A 21,790-nucleotide genomic window follows, 5' to 3' on the forward strand; every position below is an offset into this window, starting at 1 on the left:
TCCCTCCTTCTGTAACAGTATTGATAGGGCTGGCAATAGGAGAGGTTACAATGTAAATGACTGGGGCCTGAACCCAGGAAGAAGCCCCTCAGTTAGCAAGCTGGAAATTGTTTGAAATGGGAAAGGCAAAGGGAAGTCTTTGCCTGAACATCTGTGACGCCCACCACGAACTGGTTACTTCCAAGTTCTGAGATGCTTCCACCCATAATCAAGGGGAACAAAACACTCTCCAAGACACAGTGCACCAAAAACTCAATTATTTTTCCATAATAGCCTTTAATACTAAAATGCATTAAATTTTTGAAGCAGAGAAAACACATTTAAGAGGGAAACAGAGAACCACCAGATAAAAGGAAACAATGTGGCAGGTAACACCATTTAAAACAGAACTGTAATAATTTAATAAAGCTGCTTTATCATCTTCATAAAATAGACAGAGTGGTGGTGATTCTTTTTTGTCTTTTTTGTTTTTACAATGATTCAATCACTGTGAAAATGTACATAACATACAGATCAGCATATACAACCATTTCATCTTCATATAATCAGCAACAGAGACTGCTTAATGAAACGTACTGTACTTGTATCCTTCTAAATTGCCACCCTGGTTTGACAGGTAAACAGTAATAGTGTCATCAGGCTCATTCCCCTCACTAGAGGAGCGAAGGCTTAGCCTTTTGCAACTAATACCTTAGCATTCCAATAGCACAAGGAGGTATTTGTTGCTGAATTTCTAGCTAGTCTGGCCCTTGGTCATTAGTCTGGATCTTAGCCTTCCTCAGCTGAATGCCAGCCAGTGCCAGTAAACATCTACTTAACTGGTGCTGTAAAGTGTTAGCTGGTTTGTTTGCTAAGGTTGACAGCAACATTCAGTTAGTAACAAGGTCATCTTTAATTGCCAACACAGCTGGAGCAACAGTCAGCATCATCAGATTTCCCTAATGACCTACAATGCTTTCCAATCAAGGTCAGGTGTTTCTAGGTTGTTCTTTACCAAGCGCGCCTTACAACGTATACTTCAGACAAGGTGGTTGATTTTCTTTGTTTTACAAAAGCAATGTGATTCCTATTTGAAATTAATTCACTTTTGCACGACAAGTGACCCACAGGCCAATTTCAGTTTCACAAGAAAACAAAGAGAGCTGCAACAACTTCATTAGGACAATGTGTTTTGCTCTGGAATATTTCATTATCAATATAAAGCCACCCAGTCCCAGTCCCACCCCCATACATCCCCTTTGAATATTACTTTGATACATACTTAAACTAAAGAACAACATCTCAATACACTTTAGTGTCAGCAGATACAATTTGACTCATGAAATGACATCCTTAAAATGTAATTTTACCAAGAAGGCAAACACTAGGACTGTATACAATGGACTTCTTCAGCTCATTTATGCCAGTTTTTCAAAGTCAGAAGGGTCTTATTACCCTGTGAAAAGAGCCAAGCGGACCAGACTTGTCGAGAGTGCCTTAGGGGAACATCTGGCATCAAAATGATCCCCATAAAATGGATTATGTACAGTAATAATCCTTTCTCCGCCTTGGATGCCCAAAAAAAGCTATCCCTTCCATCCCTGCCTCTCCCAAACTGCCCCGCGTCTTTCTACACCAAGTAGACCACTTGTATTTGCTTTTTAGTGGTAGGTGTAGAGAAAAAAGTCCTCTGAATTCCCCTCTAATAGCCATATGCTGAGACGACAGGATCTGGAAGGTACTCTGTGTGGTTTTATTTTCAGAGTTCAGAGTAACATCTTTCATTAATGAACAGCTGGTCACCATGTCAACAAATTTGTATCAATGGCCAGCTTAGGTGTAGTTAGTCCTATGAGGCAAGTTTCCTCTCGATCATTGTCTCATCAGTATCTCCTAGGCATCTGTAGATAGGAAAAGAAATCCTACCCCCAAACAACTGCATAAGAAATGCTAAGGATTAGGCTCTACCAAACTGTGCTTTAACAAGCCCTCAAACTTGAGTGGGCAACTAACTCATGGATTTCTGTGCCAATTCCTCCAGATTTCTTATACAGCCATTCTAGGCAGGGATCAAGACCTATCATTTCAAGAAGTGCCTAAGTGATGTTGCTTTGAGATGATATTTTGAGAACCACTGTTGTGCAGGAACTACTACGTGATTCCTTAACCAAGACAGACCCTCACTTTTTCTACTGGCTTCAGAGGAACAATGAAATACTAAGTTTCATTCTGAACAGGTTAATTTACAAGACTGCACAGGTGGGAACAAGTTTCCACAGGGCATTGTGGATCACTTCTCCCCATTTTTTACTGAATAGCATGTTCCCATGTTTGGGAGAAAGCAGTCAATCAATGCAAATTAGATGCACTATACTGAATAAAGACATTTACCTGGCCAGGAAATTTTTAAGCATGTTACACTTCATGGCCCAGGGACATCAGAATAAGTGGAATAGAACTCCCTAGGACTTGGGAACTAAAATTGTTCCCACGTGTTTCTGTGTAACATGTTTGCAGAAAGAAAGGGAAAAAATATTTGCTCCACTGGCCTTGGTAGCTTTACATCACATGTGTTAAAAAAGGGAGTGGGAGAATCCCGAGTCCGTGGGGAATTTAAGACCCTTGCACAAAAGTCCTATTTGCAAGCACAGTTGGCCTGTAGAACCTGCCTACAAAGCTCTCCTAGGATGCGCTTGCACTTCCATCAGACAATTGAAGGGGGAAAGATACTTCCTTAATGAGGATTCTTATGCATACTCAGTAAAGAGTTCTGAAACAAAAAGCAAAAAAAAAAATCTCTGACTGCCTGCTGAGAACAATGATTTTAGATAGACTAAGCTTGGAACTGAAATGAAATTCCGGGGACAAAATTTTTAGTTGCTTTTTTTAAAAGGCAAAAAAAAAAAAAAAACAAATCACTGCTAATGCCACCCGTTTTTTAATTGGCTGGTAAGACACATGGCAGGCAGTGGCCTCTCTGCATTCCACCATTCCATCTCCACTTTCCACAATCTTTCAAACTACCTCGTTTCCACTGAGCAGAGTAAGAAATCCACCTGGAGAAAGCTGTCCAATCTGACTACAAAGTGACCTTGAGGTGCTAGCAAACAAGATACTATCCGATGGATCCTGGTGAAGATCAGTCTCAATTCTATAGGCAGCCATCCCAACTTAAAGGGCACTTTTAAAAAGCTAAATGTGTTAATCAAATAGTCACTTGGAAGGAAAAATAAATACCTAATTTATAATCTACTACCACCAAAATGAAATAAACCAGAAGAGGAGAACATATATGAGAGAAAGTTAAATGAAGCAAGAGGAAGATGTAAAGGTCTCTAACTGTGTCAGGGAGAAATTTGCAGCCAACCCAATATTTTGCATGAGGTAGTATTCAGGAAATAAGGATGGATTTGTAGCTTCATTATATGTTTCTTTTATCCCCAGAAATATTATCCCCTACCTAACCCCATGCCCAGTGCCTTACCCACCCCTTTCCTTACAACCCTCCCACCTCCCACAAAAGAAAAAATTCCTAGTAATGTATAAAGCTAGGAACTCAGATAAAAATAATGAAAACATTTCAAAGAGCTGACTGTATCTACCTAAACTTAAGAAAATAAATTCTGTTTTGAATTCTAGTGCTCTAACTTCTAGGCTTTCTTTCTGAGTGTTCTTGAATTACAAAAAAAAAATGAGAGATAAGGGGGAGGGAGGGAAGGAGGGAGGGAGGGAAGGATGAGGGAGGGAGGGAGGGAGGGAGGGAGGGAGGGAGGGAGGGAGGGAAGGAGGGAGGGAGGGAGAAAAAGAGAGGAAGGAACCAAAAAAACTTGTTTCTTTAGAAGAAATTCCTTTAAGACAAAAGTAGAGCAAAGGGGGCATGATTTTTTAGTTTATTTTAAATAATGAACTCTTAGGCTGCAAGAATACTATGTTGGCTAGTGAATATTAATAGACAGATAATAAAAAGGGGCATTTGTGCACTGTTAAAAAGAACAAAAAGAATGGGTGCTCTGTTAGTTTAAAAAGGCATATTCCTAGCCTACAGCAAAAAAGAGTTACTAAATCTAAGGGATTTTTGTTTTAATAATTTCTTGTTCACATTTTTAATCAAAAAAGTGTTAGTCATAAAAAGACGTGTTCAAGTGTCTGAGTGTCTCCGTTTAGAAGGCACAGTAATTAGATCAGTGATGTTAGTACCTGGCTTTTCCTAAGTGTACACTTCATACTGCTTACTCTATCATTATTTATAAGCCTAAGGTAAAGAGCAGCATGGAGCCCTTGATTCCAGCCCATGATGTGCTTTACCATCTAATTCCAATCATGATTGGGAAAACACTGAATCAGGAAGTGTGTGTCTAAAGAGATGGTAATTTAGATCTCAAAATAGACTCAGTCATGTTGCATGATTTTTAGATGATTGGAGACAGGGAATTTCTCAGCCTGAAAACTGATAACATCAGGAGTAACTTTCCTGTTCAGGGTCTGAAAATTAGAAAAAAAAATAATGCATCTCATAAAATTTTCAGCACAGTATTTCTGACAACTGCAAATTAGATAGCAGCATATCCAAAAATGACTTTCTACAATGATCTCGCACAGACCCGGGCAGAAGACTGAAAGACAGGAGAAATCCTCTGCAAGGCAGTGAGCAACCACTACATGGATTAAAAAACGTGAGTATCCAAGTACTCAACCTCTAGGTGTAGTGTTGCTCATTTGCCTGCTGTCTCAGTTTCTGCATTTTGTTTTTGTCTGTATTTTTATTATTTTTTTAAGAAAAGAAAACATCAACCTTTAAAAGCCTTTTGCCATCACCACACACATAGCAATTTGCAATATCAAATACAACAACAGCACAGCTAGCAAAAGGGTTCTTAAAGCAGGGGAGTCCACAGCAAAGAAGCGGCATTGGAAAGTACTCGAGCTTCAGAAACAACCTTTTGGGGGCTCGATTTCACGTCACTGAATCAATGAATAGTACACAATAAATGACCAATAACTTGTCTACACTACAAAAAACAGTGGCGAGCTTATTAAAGGTGTCCAGAGGGTTTTTTTTCTTTTTTTTTTCTTTTTGCTTTTTTAAATGTAATTCTTCACAAACAATGGTAATTTATATTATCATTTTGACATAGAAAAATATATAAATTCAAACACTTAATACATAATACTTTTCACAACTGAATTTGCCTCTGTTTCCCCACCATCAAGGCCCCATGAACAACTCAAGCCAAAGCTAATTTGCTCCAACTGAACACCCCTGCTGCCTGCTGAAACGAGAGGGATTGTCACGGAATGATAGTCATTTATACACAATACGTTTTGGGAAATCTCTACAATGCAGCCACTCAAGAACCAACCATGGGTGAGGAAAATGAGTAGATGCTGCATCTTCACTAGCCAGTGTGATTTCTTTTCTTTCTTCTTCCCCAGATGGGTTTACAGAATGATATCCTTCAGACGCTTCACGACAGGAGACTGCTTGTCACGCCCTTCCTTCAGAATAGGATTGACCTCATGCATGACTTTCTCACTGTCGGCTCCACGGGGTTCAGCTTCAGAAGGACGAGAGGCGCCATTGTTGGCATGGTGCTCCAGATCACGAGCTGGAGGAACCAGGGCGACCGTGTAAGACATAGTAGGCTTGGTAGGCAGAGGGCTCTTGAGATGCAGTGGGGAGGTGACAGGGCTAATAGCCTCACAGCCATTGCCTGCCTCCCGGATAGCGCTGTTGACTTTGGGGCTGCAGATGGTCACATCGACAGTCCTCTTGACTTTCAGGATGGGCCGCTCCTCAGCCCGGTGGGTGTTGACATCTTTTCCAAAGGTTGCGAATGTCCGCTTGGTGGGGCCGCAGTCGTCATAAGGCTCAATATCAGCAGCAGTAGCTTCAATGGACAGAGCGATGATGTTCCTCACGTGTTCAGGAGACTTGGAGCGGATGGGCATGGGATTCCGTGGCATCCAGCATCTATCAGAGTGGCCAAGAATCCGGCATTCCTCCCTGCAATGAAATCCTTCATTCTGATCTGTAAAAAGAAAAGGAAGATATCAATTTCATCAGCTTTTTTTTCTAGTAATCACTGCAACCCCACAGTGTTCTGGTCTCTCTGATACCCACAGGCCCTTTTGGGAAATAGCACTTTGGATAGTCCTTTATTGCCTTTTGGGACTAATGTGGAGAAAATGGATTTTTAAAAAGCTATAGATCTCCCTTTAAACATTACTTGTTTTTTATGATCCTCGCTGTTCCCACTGCTGACAAAACAAAAATCTTAAAAAGAAACAAGTTATGATGAAAACGTATTTTTAAAAGTTTATCCTGAGAGCTAGCATGTGGAGAGTCAGCAATTTTATCAACACCTACTGCTAAAAACCACCGATGTTTGAAGCTGCACTCAACAGAAGAGGACGTGGTAACAGGGGAGGAAATCAAATGTTCACTTTATCAAAGAAACTTGAACACAATTTTTATGAACACTATTAGCATCTTTCCATCTTACCCATCATAGATTACTGTGGATTCTACTTGAAAACCTAATACATAATTTCTTTTTGACCACCAGTTCCCCCAAGAAAGCACTTCATTATGACATCACAATTACCAGATTTCTTATCAGAAGGAATACACTGTGACCTCTTTTTTCCAGAGAACTCACAGGCTTCAATTAGCCCTACACACACACACACACACACACACACACACACACACACACACTCATCCCTCTTATATGTTTGGGGTCATTTAATTAGCCACAAACTAGCTCTTTCTCCTTATATGTTTGAATTTTCACTTTTACTAAGGACTTACACTTTGTAATGAAATATCCATGGCTAGTAGGAATGCAAATTACAAGAGCTATGAGGGAGAACAAAATAGAAGGTTCCTCAAAAATTGTATAGCAGAAAAACTATTTAATCTACCTCTTTATCATTTCTGGACATATATTATTGCCATGAAGATGCACCATGACCACGGCAACTCTTATAAGAATGGTCATGGTGCATCTTCATGGCAATAAAACCCTAACTAAGACAACCACAAAAGTATATACAGTCTATCCCATGTTACTAAAACATAAATATTTTGCTGATTGGTTTAGACATACTATAGAAGATCTCAATAGTTAGAATCCACAATTATTATAATAACATATTTTTATCTTTCCAGCTCTGCTTCATTCATGACTAAATCTTTTATATGGCTCTCAGAAGCCTACAAAGATTACATTACTAAAGCATGGATAAAGGGTTAACAAGAGCCCGATCATTGAATAAATATGAATTAAAATAGTTTGTTTATAGCCCTAATTTTCCAGCTTAATTGATGTTTATGACATTTTTATATAAAGATGACCTAATAAAAATTTTCATAATATTTTACAATGCCTCACAATATGATCAGCTTAATATTTACAAAAATAAGACTCTGAGGTAGGACTGGAGGAGGTAGAAAGGCTAGAAGAAAAACAAAGGCAAAGTAATTAATATTCGAATTCATATAAATTAAGTATGTCTAGTAGAAACAGAAAGTCCTTGGGTTGCTGTAAATCTATAGACACCTCATCAGATCTGAATTCCTCTTATATAAGAGGCAAAATTAACTCTCCTTTATTTAGGCTATTTATTTTCTTTAGTGGAGTCTTTATTTCTAATAGATAAACATACCTCATGGTGGATAACATTATTCATGAAGTCTCAATTCGAATTTCACTTTCTCAACAGTCTAAGGAATCACTCAATAATCCCTTGGACTAAGGGCTCATAGAACCTCCCTTTCATAGCACTCATCCCACTTGAAACTGCTTATTTAGGTCATGTAGGTTTTGCTTGCTTTGTGAAGCTCTAAATGAGCAAAAACTATGCCGGTTTTGTTTTCCGCTACCCAATAAAGCTAGCAGAAAAGCCACTACAGAGTAATAGTGAATAACAGTTTAACTTAATGGAATAATAAAAAGTACAGAAAGAACAAAAAGAAATCTAGATTGAGCCTCAAGATACTATGCCACTCATGTAACTCCTAAAATTGGAATTAAATGTTCTAACTAATAGAAACAGTTTAGAAACCTAAAAAGCAATCTGTGTCATTTTGTCAAAGGCAATAAAAGTAGAACTTGAGAAACATTAGTCAAGTGACAAGTGGTTTTGGATGGTTCTAAAGAAATCTTGTATGCATTTGACATCCATTTGAAAATATAATTATTTCAACCTGGAAGTTTTCTATACTAGCAATAGTTAGCATGGAATCTATTGTGATAAATTAAGAACTTTTAACTTAGTTTAAAAGTGTAGTCTATGAATTTAATGTGTTGTTCAAATATCAAACACTGTTTCTTAACATCTAAAAAATTGTCATTGATTCCCATAAAATATAAGACTAATATGACCAGAGATAAATCTTTCAGATCTACAGGAGAAGTTGGTATACTCTGGCAAACTTATTACTTAAAAAATATTACAAGACTTCATAACAAAGTTCATGTATCAATCTATTGTGCAAGGAAATGACCAAAAGGAAGAATTATTCAAGAAAGAATTCTTTTTATTGATTTTTATTGAGCTCTACATTTTTCTCTGCCCCTTTCACTGCCTCTCCTCTCCTCTTCAACTGTCTCCCAAGGTCCCTATGTTCCCACTTTACTCAAGAGATCTTGTCTTTTTCTGCTTCCCATGTAGATTTCTTAAAGGCACTTTCAAAGCCTTCAGAGTCTGAAGAAAGAACATCTATTCTGTTTCTATAATGTGACAAAGCATGCAGAGTACTATTGAGCTCAATGAAAAAAACCATGAACAGGAAAGTTGAAAACCAGCTAAGGGCAGGAAACACTGTGGAACTCAGACATTATATGTTTGCTTGAGTCTGAGTAATAGTTTGAGAACTGACTTTGCTTAGGTGTTCAGAAACAGGAGAAAAGGACCTTCCAATAGCTGAAAAAAAATCAATAAAGACTTAAGGACAGCATCTCAAAGCCATAGGGGAGTGGAATTACACTCATTTCATAAAGAAAAATTTAACCATTGAAGATAGTATTCCATCTGTAAACATGTAAAGGGATATCCGTGAAGGCTGATAAAGTTTTACAGACTTAGAAGCCAATAGTATGAAGCCATCCTGCAGTCATTCTAATTTTGATGAAACTTGCATTACAGATTTTTCAACAAATAGCTACTTGTATCTCACTCCCGTATGCCTTTCTTCCTTCCCTAAATCATTCATTTTATTCTCCACTTCCCTAGCCTCCTACTTCTTAGCAGTCCTTAGCCCCATAGCACTATGCTCTGATACATAGCAGACAGAAGCAATAGGGTGGCATAATTGTGATTGACATTTGAAATACTGATGTGCAATTATTTGACAGATGTCAGAAAGTGCGCTCTGCAAACCAGTCTTTATCCCATGCAGAAAAACCCTATACTTTTCTTTTATTTAGATATACACATTAAGAAATACCAGTGGTAATAAGAGGGCCCTTTGTCAAATTCAGACAATCTTTTTCCTTTGGTAACTTAGAAGAACACACACCAAGCCCAAATTTTATGGAGTGAGGAAGAATAAACACAGCTTCTGGTGGAGAAGGGTCCAGGTGGGAATGGGATATTGAAACAAAGTTATTGAGAATGGCAAAATGATGCTGCCAAAAACAGAGACCAGAAGAGAAAAAAGCCAGGCCTAATAGCCTAGCATGGCCTTTTCAGAATGGTGGAGAACACTGGGAATTTTATAAAGGTCAGTTTTTGTCTGACACAGGGAAGGCAGATGAAAAGGCTGGTGAATTCCAACTTCATCCCAGACAATTTGACAGATCAGCATTCATTATCAAGGGCCACCCAATAGCCAGCCTCTGATGCCAAGTGGTACATAACTCTTTCTCTTCACCTGCAATTCACTTACTACCAATGGAACACGGAAAGAAATTTAAAATATGGCCCTTTCAGAAGTCAAAGAAATTGAATTTTCTCCACTGGAATGTTTAGTGCTGAGCTGGTTAAAGAGACAAGTTAAAACATATTGAAGTATACGTGCTGGGGAACTTAATATTTATGATAGATGACAGTGTGGCATGTGCAGTTCATATGATCTAAGTTGCAATTTTGGCAATTACAATAGTTCCCGGCATTTTCCTTTTTGTACGGGTGCTCCATTCAATTCAGTCCATAAAGAACAGATATCAATATGTGTATAAGTATAAATCATTTGTGCCGATTCATGGGGGGGGCAAAGAACTGAAGCAAAGGGCTACAAAGAAAATTGACACAGAAAAAGAAGTTGTGACTGAGACTAGCAGAGACTGAGTGGACTAAGATCTTTGTATGTGTCTTCTGTGATAAAAAAAAAAAACTATGTGACAAAGTGCTGGGCATGATCTAAGTGCCTATAACCCACTTAAAAGGGCATCTTTACAGGCGAAATATGAGATGACACAGGTCGATGAACTATTCCTTACAATATGGAGCACCGAGGTACAGCAATGAATGACATGAGACTGTTTTCAAGGGTCTCGCTGTAAGATTCCCACAGAACCTAGCCCTTTAGCCCATACAAGTAGAACTCTTACAACACCTAGTCAGTTCTCTGAAGAATTCAATCCATTTATTTGCTTTTGTGTAGATTAAGCAGTCAGATCATTTCATACACTCAGAAAGTATTCGTGCTGCTGGCAATGTGGGCTCTTTACATTGTGCTTACCAGGAGCTCTGAACCCAAACTAGCTATAATTTGGTCTTGTCAGAAAAACAAACAAACAATTATGAAATTGTGCAAAAGCCACTTGGTGATGGATTTGAGCTTTTGAGTGCCTGAGACAAAAACACATAGTAAGGATAGCATAAGTAATGTTGGCAGATAAAGCAAAAAGACAGGTTATGTTAACCAGGAGAAAAATATTCCCTTGTAGCAGAGTTGGGGATATGATAACAGTGCTTGACTAACATATGGGAGATTATGGGTTTGACACCTAGCACTGAAAACAAAACACTTTCATTTTTAAAATGAAAATGAAATGTTGGAGGTGGAAGGAACATCCAGCAGCAGTGTCCCCTTAATAGGAACTGACATTTCCTTCAGTTAAGTTCCAGGACACTTGATTCTGTGGAAAGTACAATACTGGCCATGAGTCAATAAACATATTGCAATTTTAACTTTCAGATTCCTTAGAGTTTTTTTTAAATTCCAAACAGTTTGTGGGACTGATGGGGCAAATTAAAAGACTACATTTGCAATTCTCCAATCACTCATCCAGCTTTGAAAATAAAATGTTTATTAAACCAATCATTGCCTCTTGCAATGATTCAAAGGGCTAGTGTGCCAAATCCTTAGCTGAATAGTAATCATTGGAAATGATCCCTGGAAGTAAGCAGGAATGTTAGGGCATCGGTATCTGTTAGTTACCCAAGGTGGACTATCTCTTATCAACAGAAGCCTTGTAGAAAATTTTAGCATTATCTCGATGGTTCAGTGGAACTTCAGCAACCATCTGGAATGCTGGAGCGTGGTGACACTGCTTCTGGGTACAGCACACAGCACCATCATTAAAAAATTCATTTCAGATATCTTCCTGCAAGCTAATAAATTTTATAGCAGTTTCAATCCTTCTTTCTTGCAACAAAGAAAAGCTTAGTTCCAGACAAATTAAAAGAAAATTGATTGCCTTAGGGAAATATATTCAAATATCACTTTTCTGTGCTAGAGATCTTTGGGGGTGGAATACTGGGTAGAATCGTGAATAGCTGGTGGAGATGATGCAGAACATATAGGTGTGAGTATATGAAAATGATAAGCAACACACAAAGCGCACTCAACTCATGAAATCCTTATTTGCACAACTAGGCAGAAATCAACTTACAATAAAATGTAAATGTGTCACTGGGGTGCAGACCTAACATTTGTGCTGGAATTTATGAATAATAACCATGAATAATGAATACTAAAATTGAAGGGATAAAACATCACCTTCTGTTTACTTGTCACTAGCCGTCTCTCATGGGCAGTGCTCAATTTTGTTCTTTTTCTCCTTTCTTTAAAACCACATAGAATTATTCCTTTTGGGTTGTCTACTTAATCACTCCACTTAAAGGAAAGCAGACGGCATGTTATTAGGTGTTAGCTCAAAATCAATTACACAAATTCAGAAGCAAGATCAATTAATCTCCTCTTTGAAGAAGTCTGAAAATATGTGGGTAACCTAAATTTGCCCTATGATCTTATCCAGAAGGAAGTGGCCCCTATACTTTTAACAGACATGCTTCACCGTGCCCCTCCTTGCCATCAGCTTTCCCAACTCCTCACTGATGCAGCGAATGGCAGCTACATAGAACATTAAAGGAGCCTTGCTATCTATTTGGGCCACACAGCTGTGGGGGCTTTTCCTGAGTTGACTCAAAACTATGCCCACAGGAGGAGCAGAACACTCTTGGGCTAAAACAACCTGGATTAAAACACTGACACCACAGTTCTAGAAAAAAAAATCTTGTAGTAATGGATGCATAGTAAGCCTAGATCTTAACAACCAAATCTACCCCTGCATCTCTCCTCCCTCATCTACTCTCCACACCACCATCTACACCACTACCAGTTCTTAACAATTATTTCCATTCACAAATTAAGGCAAGAAAAAAATCAAAATATTCCTGAAAAGAACAGACTCATAAATTTAAATCCTGGGCCCACTGGCAGATACCCTTGGCATAATCTCTTTATTCCAAAACATTGCATCTACTAAACTCCAATCTTACTCTATTTTCCCCTTGTTGGTTAAATGTGTATCTTTCATGACTGGATCTGTGAAACATAGGGCTAATGAACAAATTCCATGCAGTGGTGAGAGAAGCCTTGAGCAATCTGTGTGGAAAACAAGACAGCACTGGGAGTAGAGAACTGGAAGCTTCATTCAAACCTACATGATTTCCACTCTCTGATATTCCAATTTGGCCGTTAGACGACAGAAGGTACAGAAGTGTTTAACATGAAATGTTGGACTTCAACATGAAAATACTCTAAGAGTAAATTGAAATTAATAATTAGAGAAAAAGCTTCTTTGGCCCTAGAACTTTCTTACACCCTTAATTCAACTTCATTTTTTTATTTGCTTCAATCAGCTCTGAACAGAAAAATAATCTGTCTTATTATTAAAAATGCAGATGAAATAATCAGCTTTGAAGAAAAATGCAAATGATGGTGAGTTAAAGAATTAAAAATCATCATTTGCTCATATATTAAGACATGGCACAAGTTTGTTTTTTTTAATCTAACCTAATATGAATGGACCAATGGGTTTTTCTGGGAGTGGAGAGCTTAGGAAAGAAAGAAGAGAATGGAGCATATAGAAATGGTATATAGAAAATTTCAAGAAGCATCCAAAGAACACTCTGAATATATACACATGCACACACATGCACACACAAACACACACACACACACACACACACACACACACAAGGGAGAGGAGTTGCACACAGAGCTGTAATGCTAACATAACTTCCTGGATAAGATGTTTATGGAACAAGGGCACTGACAATTGATTTTCTTCTCTTGGGAAATCTTTCCACTCTTCAGAGAACAAGGTTTTGTACAGTTTGTTCAAACTGAAAAGTTTACATTTTTAACACTCTCTTGTCCATCCCAACCCAGGAGATCTGTGGTATTCAACGGACTACTTATGAATAATCATTTTACCAACACAAAAGTGGGCAAACTATTAGGAATGAATCTAATTCCTTGTGTACCCACCACTAAAAAGGCACACGTGAACCCAGTGCTTGAGAAGCATTTTTGTACTGTTCAAAAGACTGAAACAAAAATTTGTTTTCTTGTCTGCATGACTATTAAAAACCACATTTTCTCCTGGCCATGTCTGTTTCCTAAGGGAATGAAAATGAAGCTGTCCTTCCTTCTGTACAACCCAACTAGACACAGAGCTTCCGAAAGAATCTTTAACACTAACTAATATTTAAAATAGAAATAATCACAGTACCCAAATGTGTCAGGTTACCCAGGTACTCAGAAGAAGCCAGAAAAATTTGAAGAGAGCTACCAAACAGATTATACAAAAAGTAGATGTGACTGGTTATGGTGGTACACACCTATCGTCCAGCATTTGAGAGGTAGTGGTGGGCAGGTCAGGATTTCAAGACCAGCCTCCACTGCACAGAAAGTAAATGTGGCTGGCTGTGAAAGTGCACACCTATACTGATATCACCAGAGTGAGAGAAGGCTAGAGGTTCACAAGTTCAAAGTCAGCTAAGCTACATAGCAAGACTCTATCAAAACAAAAACTAACAGTAGAGGTTAAAGAGGATGCTCCCATCTCCCCTTTGTTGAAGAAAGTTCTTGAACTCACCTCAGAAGAAATCATCCATCTTCACTATTTACTTTCTTTTGACCACACCCCACAGATTATTCAGAGCAGGGGAACAGTGGACTGATTGTGCACTAGACAGAACAATCCTATGCACTGCACACTGTCAGCTCATATGGTGTATTTAAGACAGAACTGTCTTTACAGAATTTCATCATATTCCTAGATATTGCATGAAAGAAGCTTCCACTGCTCAATGAAACTTTTATTCCAACCTCCAAATATTAAGTACTTTTGTAGCTTAATTCCTGTTTCTGTCTGTATCCCACCTTCCTTGTCTCCATTCCATAGTGTTCAGCTCCTTTCTGCTGTGACCAAAATACCCACTCATCTTACGGTCTCTCTTCAGACCTCATTTCTCTTCCTTCAGTTTTGTGGCCTTTCCTTGTCACAGCAAATTTTTCTACTAAAAATCTCATACCTCTGTGAGCTACAGGGAGTCAATGAAAGACAATAGTAATGGGCAAAAGTCTGCCAGGAAAACCACTGATAATGGAAACAGTCCATTTTCTGGAGACATTTCCTCCTTTCCAGCAAAGACCCTTAAGAATATGCCTGACATTTCTGTGGGGACCCTCCTATTATTAGAAACAGCTGTGTCTGGAATGTCCTTAGTAGGATATGTTACCAACACTGCTTACAAGATAAAAACTTTAAGGACAGAAATATTAACTATACAATTGCCTAGTCTGTATACCCTACAAAAGTGCTCACACTTTAACATTTGCCATAAAACAAAACTTTAAAATCTTAGCAATGTCTTCAATTTCTATAAAGGTGCCATAAATTTTATATTTTTTTCAAAGAACAAAATCCAGACCATTCAGTAAAGGACTCAACTATTTGCTCACTGGAAACTCAGAGCTTAATGTAACACTGGCCTTCTCCTGCCCTTCACATCAACATCACTGGGCCATCAGCCAAGGCCTAGAGAAGTGAGTTTCATCTTGGTGAATTGGAATCTTTAGTGTCAGACACAGTCAGTCTGACTAATGGGAGCCACAGCTTGCCAAAACCCACAGCCCCCCTGTCTGTTCCACCCATCAAATATGTTTAGAAGTCTATGGCACAAACCCAGCATGCTACAGATCCCAATCAACTACCAATAGCTTAAGTGTAAGTGATTGTGGATGAAGTACAAGCCAAATGTGTTTCCCTTTTAGTTGCAGGAATTCCAATGCTGTTATGGCACCCATAATGCTCCCACTTAATGACTCAGACAGGCATCCACCAGCTAAGTGTTATGGGATGATCTGCACATGCTACAATTACAGCATGCAGCACAGTTAATAGGTATCCCAGTTTGAAGTCCCAAAGGCAACACATGAACAATATTGACAAGACTTCCCACATGTCAGTTAAATATGATGAAAGATGGAGGTGTCCCTATATCTCCCACTGGGTACTCTGAAGGCATGTTTCCATCTCTTTGGAATCCCACAGATATTGAAGAAAAATGCCTCTGTGTGTGGATGTTTTGAGTGAATCTCTGACTTCACTGATATTCCAGTATTGATCATCAAGAGTAATTTACTGAACTATTTTTGCCCTTCTACTTTTTAATACTTGTAGAATGACTCAAACCAAACTCAGTGCTCTATCAACTCAGCATTCTTTTCTCAATTCATAACTTCCCATTCTATAAATATGTTCAGAGACAATGATTTGAAATAAGTGGCTCAGGAAAATGATCTTGCTTTTTATAAAATTTGTGACAATCCCACATGTATATACAATGAATGAACTGTGGTCATACCCATCCCCATTACTGTCTTATTCTCCTCACACCCCAGTTGACTCCCTTCTTTCCAACTAGCTCCTTCCTCCTTTCATGCATTTTTCGTATGTGACAGTCTTGTGCATGTAGCCACCGTTTCTGTGTGTTCACGAATGCAACAGCCTTGCTATGTCCTGAGACAACATGTCATAACACTGTTCCCCATCTTCTGCCTTTTCCATTATCTTTTTATGTGATGCTCCCTGGGCCTTGGAGGAGTTAATACAAATGTCCTGTTTAGGGTTGAGGATTCTTCATGACCTATTCCCAGAGCTTTGCTCAGTAATGAGTCTCCACATTAACTCTCACCCACTGCAAAAGAAGCTTCTCTGACTAAGACTGAGAGGATCACTAATGGATGAGTATAAATAGAAACACTTGGAGGAGAATTTGTTCATTTAGCAAAACATCAGTAGTGTGTAACCTTACCAACCTTGTGCCTAGGACCTCCTCAGTAAGAGGCTCTTAACCAAGTTTGTAGTGCCAACCATGAATCTCTCATATAGAAGGCTCAAAATCAATTAGAAGAAAGTCCTTAGGACCAATGGAACTGAATCGAAGACCCAGATATTAATCCACATACCTTTAAACACTTCATTTTTGACAAAGAAGCAAAAAAAATATTAAATGGGAAAAAAGCATATTTAACAGATGGTGCTGGCATAACTGGAAAACAACATGTAAAAAAATGAAAATAGATCCATATCTATCACCATGCACAAAACTCAAGTCCAAAGGGATCAAAGACCTCAACAAAAAAACAACCACACTGAACCATATAGAAGAGAAAGTGGGAAGTACACTTGAACGCATTGGCAAAGGGAACCACCTCCTAAGTATTACCCCAGCAGCACAGACACTGAGAGAAACAATTAATAAATGGGACCTCCTGAAACTGAAAAACTTCTGTAAAGCAAAGGACATGGTCAACAAGACAAAACGACAGCCTACAGAATGGGAAAAAATCTTCACTAACCCCACATCAGACAGAGGGCTGATCTCCAAAATATGCAAAGAACTCCAGAAATTGGTTACCAAAAGAACAAAAAAAATCTAATAAAAAATGGAGTACAGATCTAAACAGAGAATTCTCAACAGAGGAATCTAAAATGGCTGAGAGACACTTAAGGAAATGTTCAACATCCTTAGTCATCAGATAAATACAAATCAAAACAACTCTGAGATTCCATCTTACACCTATCAAAATGGCCAAGATCAAAATCACTGATGACAACTTATGCTGGAGAGGTTGTGGGGTAAAGGGAACACTCCTGCATTGCTGGTGGGAATGCAAGCTGGTATAGCCCTTTTGGATGTCAGTGGGGCAATTTCTAAGAAAATTAGGAAACAACCTTCCTCAAGACCCAGTAGTAGCACTTTTAGGTATATATACAAATGATAATCAATCGTGCCACAAGGACATTTGCTAAACTATGTTCATAGCAGCATTATTGGTCATAGCCAGAACCTGAAAACAACCTAAATGTCCCCCGACTGAAGAATGGATAAGGAAAATGTGGTACATTTAAACAATGGATTACTACACAGTTGAAAAAATAATAACGACATACTGAATTTTGCAGGAAAATGGATGGAGCTAGAAAACATCATTGTGAGTGAGGTAACCCAGACACAGAAAGACAATTATCACATGTATTCACTCATGAGTGGATTTTTTAACATAAAGCAAAGAAACGCAGCCCACAAATCACAATCCCAGAGAACTTAGACAACAATGAGGACCCTAAGAGAGACATACATAGATCTAATCTACATGGGAAGTAGTAAAAGACAAGATCTCCTGAGTAAATTGGGAGCATGGGGACCTTGGGAGAGGCTTGAAGGGGAGGGGAGAGGCAGAGAGAAGAGCAGAGAAATATATAGAGCTCAATAAAAATAAAAAATGAATATCATCAACTGGCTTATACCTAAATGCAATGCCACTGCAGTGCACTGAAAAATTAATGTTTTCCTTTCTTTCCTGAACACAAATATATCCTAAAATCCATATCCATTGGGAATCGAACTATCACTGTTTTATCGGGTGATTATCTCCCCCAAGAATATGATGAAAAATCTAAATCATGAAAGCCTACTCTTATCCTCAGAAAGTTCATATTTTGGAGCTCAGGCATATGTACGCTTATGTGCCTCTTCAACCACTGGGATTTAGACTACTACACTGAGCAGATCCAACTTCCTGTAGAATTGTGAAGGGAGGCATGGAGGAAGGATTGAATGCTCCATAATATTTGCATTTATTTTGAAGAAATCACATTTATTCCATAATAATAACACTCAGGTTTTAGAGCTCTGTAGGATTATATATCAATTCATAACTTAAATCCAAAGAACAAAACTGATTTCAGATATTGGTTGCAATATCAAATTTCTACAATCAAATAAATATTACCCATCCTCCATTCCAATTACCACATGGAAGAACAAATGAAATGTAAATTCAGCTGCAGTTTTAACAGGCATTTTTAAACTTTCATGGTATTTAATATTTTACATTTCCTTATTTTCTCTAATACCTGCCATTTCTTTGTTTCCTACTGTTGTAAGTGCAGCATCCTGAAGATATGATTTTTCCTAACCCTTGCCTAGTTCTCATCCCCTACTGATACTAAGCTATAAAACAGTGTAATTAACTCCAGCTGCCCCATCTTCATTTTTAACTCTAGGAGCTGAGCAAGCCGACCCCGCAGGGTGTGGACTAAAGTGGGTGGAAGAATGTCTGGCTCCATCCCAGCCATGGTGTGCCTCACCCAAATTGCAATCCTCCCCCACTAGACAATACCTAAGTTCTGCAATCATGTTTACACAGCTGGAACTTCACAGCCCCTGAACATCATGCAAAGAAGACTAAGACGGCTCCCTGCTCCATTCTGAATTTAATCCTATTTCTTGAAAGAAGAATAAATGAATGTATTAAATTCCCAGTGTCATGATAAAGGCGACTGGGAAAGAGCCTGAATGCTCCCCTTCTGAACAGAATGTTCATTATCATGATTGTGGCAGCCCAAAGGCATGAGACTTTCTATCTGCTACAAATAAGCAACAGTCAGTGATAACTTCCTCCAGATGGAACAGCAGGACTACCAGAAAACACGACCACCCACTTCAGAAATCATTTTAACATTATCTTTAAAATGACAGAGTAAATTACTTTGATTAAACAGCATTTCTTGCCAGTCTGGCACTTGAGAGTATAGATGAGTCCATTCTCCCGCTCATAGAACCTCTACCTGAAATCTGTCATATTTCTGTTCACCAATACTAAGGAGTCCTCCCTACAGCCCCATCAGTACCTATAGTAAAGAAAAGATAAGGCATAAGTTTGATCCTAGCTTGACACTGTGTGTATTGAGAGTCTAAAGCCACAGAAGTGCTGAAGATTGCAAACTTTGGGGTTTTTAAAAAGGTGGAAATTTCTGCTCCAACTCTTTGTCCAAAGACAAGATTATCCCAAGAAAAATGAGGCATGACCCATATTTACTGGAGCCAATCAAAACTTTACCTTCTTCACATCAAAGGGAAAGTTTATACCTCCACAGAACATCAGAAGCCAGCCTTTCTCAGTGAAGGTGACTTGTGTAAAAGGAAACCCTGCTTCTAAAGGCAGTCTAGCAAAGTGTCTAAGACCGTGAGCTTTGGAGCAAAACTGCCTCTCAGTCCAAGCTCTGAGACTTCATGGCACTGCCATGGAAATTACTTCAAATAACCATGACTTCTTGGATTTTTTTTCCAATCTGGATGAAAAGACAAATAAGGCTGACCTCTTGACATTGATGGAATAGTTAAAAGATAAAAGAAAAGGACACTGAGCCTTAAAAGTGTCTAGCAATGTAGAAGAGCAATTCCGTACACCTCAGGTGTAATTACACACATAAAGAGAAAGCTCTAACTCATTGGGAGCTATGGAGTCTAGGCTGGTCACATCCTTCACTATCTATCCAACTATTGCTTGAATATAAAGCAAAGGATGCTAAGAAACACTTTCTCTTAAAGACATCACAACGTTAGGCTACACTGATGATTCAAATGCCACCGAGGTCATTCTTTTGTGTTGTATTCACATTAAGATTCAAGTGCTATTTGGAAAGGGGAGAGCAATTTGTTCATGAAGTCCCTGGAAATAATTGAGACCTTGAAAAAACAGAGCTTTGAACGGGTAAATTTTTATGTAGTTAGTAGGAAAGAAACAAAGGATGTGATCACAGGGCTCTGAGCAGAAGAACTAGTGGTAGGGGAAACAATGAAAACCTAAACAGTAAAAACTGTGTTTGGTCCCTGGATTCTCAAGTGGAGGCAAGGTGCAGGCAGACCGATAGAGTTACAGGGTTCACACAATTGTTTCAAAGACTGGGCCTTGAATACACCAGAGAATGTGAGAAATGCTATTTCACGTATGCTTGTTTTTCTTCTTAGGCACAGAGCTAATGTCTTTGTTACAGATATGATCCTTTAACAGAGGGAAACACGGACATGCAGAATATGTTTAAATTCAAAATATAGACTTGAGACAGGAAATATTAACAAGAAGCCGAATATGTTAACTATGCAGATTAAATTGAATGAGGCACTTGGAAGAGGCAAACCAAAGAGGTTGCACCACTCACATTTGGAAAGGCAGTACTAAGTTGACAGTACAGAACGTTTTCCCATTGATTAGCTGGAAGCATAATGTGAAAAAAGAGGCAAGGACAAATAGAGAAGTTGACTTTATATTGTGAAAGCAAGAGAAAGGCATGATAAGAGGAAATCCCAATAAAGAAAGTGAAATTATAAAATTAAAGGCCAGGGAGATAGGGAAAGTCAAAATGCCTAGAGAAAAGCAGCATTCGCTTTCTTAAATAGAGGTGCATAAGAGGTGCATAAAACTAAAACAGAAAGATGGATAGGCAAGAGGACCCTTTAAAATCAAAGTAGAGAGCTTATGACAAATGAGGACCATTTAATTCAAGGACAAAATATATTTATGGTGTCTTATCCTTTATTTCTCCACTAAAACCAAACCAGGCTAAGTTCTTCTCATAGATCAATATTTCAAAAGGCTAAACAATAAAATCCCTAGGAACGCTAAGGTAAATGCAGTTCTGAAAGATCGCTAAAGCTTACATACCATATGTATTAAGTCCCCAAAAGACTTAAGGGCCTTCAAGGTAAATTGGAACAACTCTGGTCATAGGATTTTGGTAAGTATAAAATATAGAAAATGGGCTAGTAGTCCTGAACTAATGGCAAGTTAAGAAATCAAAGGAAAGAGCTAATCACTCCATTTTGAGAGAGGCAGTGGCAGCTGCCAAAGCCTCAGAAAGGAAACAGCTGTGTTCTTCACTTAGGGGAAAGACCTAATTAAGTTGAAAATTGTGAACTATTCAGAAATGGTGAAGGAAGATGAGAACAAGAATTGGATGTATAAGGAAAAGAGGACCACTTCCATTAAAATACACACATTTGAAAGCTAAACCCTTACAAATAAGGGCCAAAACGAAGGAAGAATCTCACGATGTTTAACACAACCTAAATTGACCAATGTTTTTTATCTCCATGTCCCTCAGAATAATAGAAGGATTTTTAGACCCCAAAGCCTCATAAGTAAGTATTAGATTTCCTGACCCCTCTTGTTCTTTAAAAACAATGAGAAGTTCAAATTTAAGAGTCCCCCAATAAC

The 21,790-nt window shown here is 38.5% G+C and overlaps 1 protein-coding gene across 2 annotated transcripts in view; it reads right to left on the minus strand.

The window, feature by feature from the left end:
- Positions 1-256: 256 nt before the first annotated feature.
- Pcdh19 (protocadherin 19) overlaps positions 257-21,790 on the minus strand; it is a 104,224-nt gene continuing 82,690 nt past the window's right edge. For both annotated transcript variants that reach the window (XM_075957179.1, XM_075957178.1), the window contains one exon: positions 257-6,008. In XM_075957179.1, the coding sequence (XP_075813294.1) occupies positions 5,419-6,008 (590 nt within the window). In that variant the 3' untranslated portion in view covers positions 257-5,418. The remainder of the gene's footprint in view (positions 6,009-21,790) is intronic.

The sequence above is a fragment of the Microtus pennsylvanicus genome, chromosome X (genome assembly GCF_037038515.1).
Source record: "Microtus pennsylvanicus isolate mMicPen1 chromosome X, mMicPen1.hap1, whole genome shotgun sequence".
Taxonomy (NCBI): domain Eukaryota; kingdom Metazoa; phylum Chordata; class Mammalia; order Rodentia; family Cricetidae; genus Microtus; species Microtus pennsylvanicus.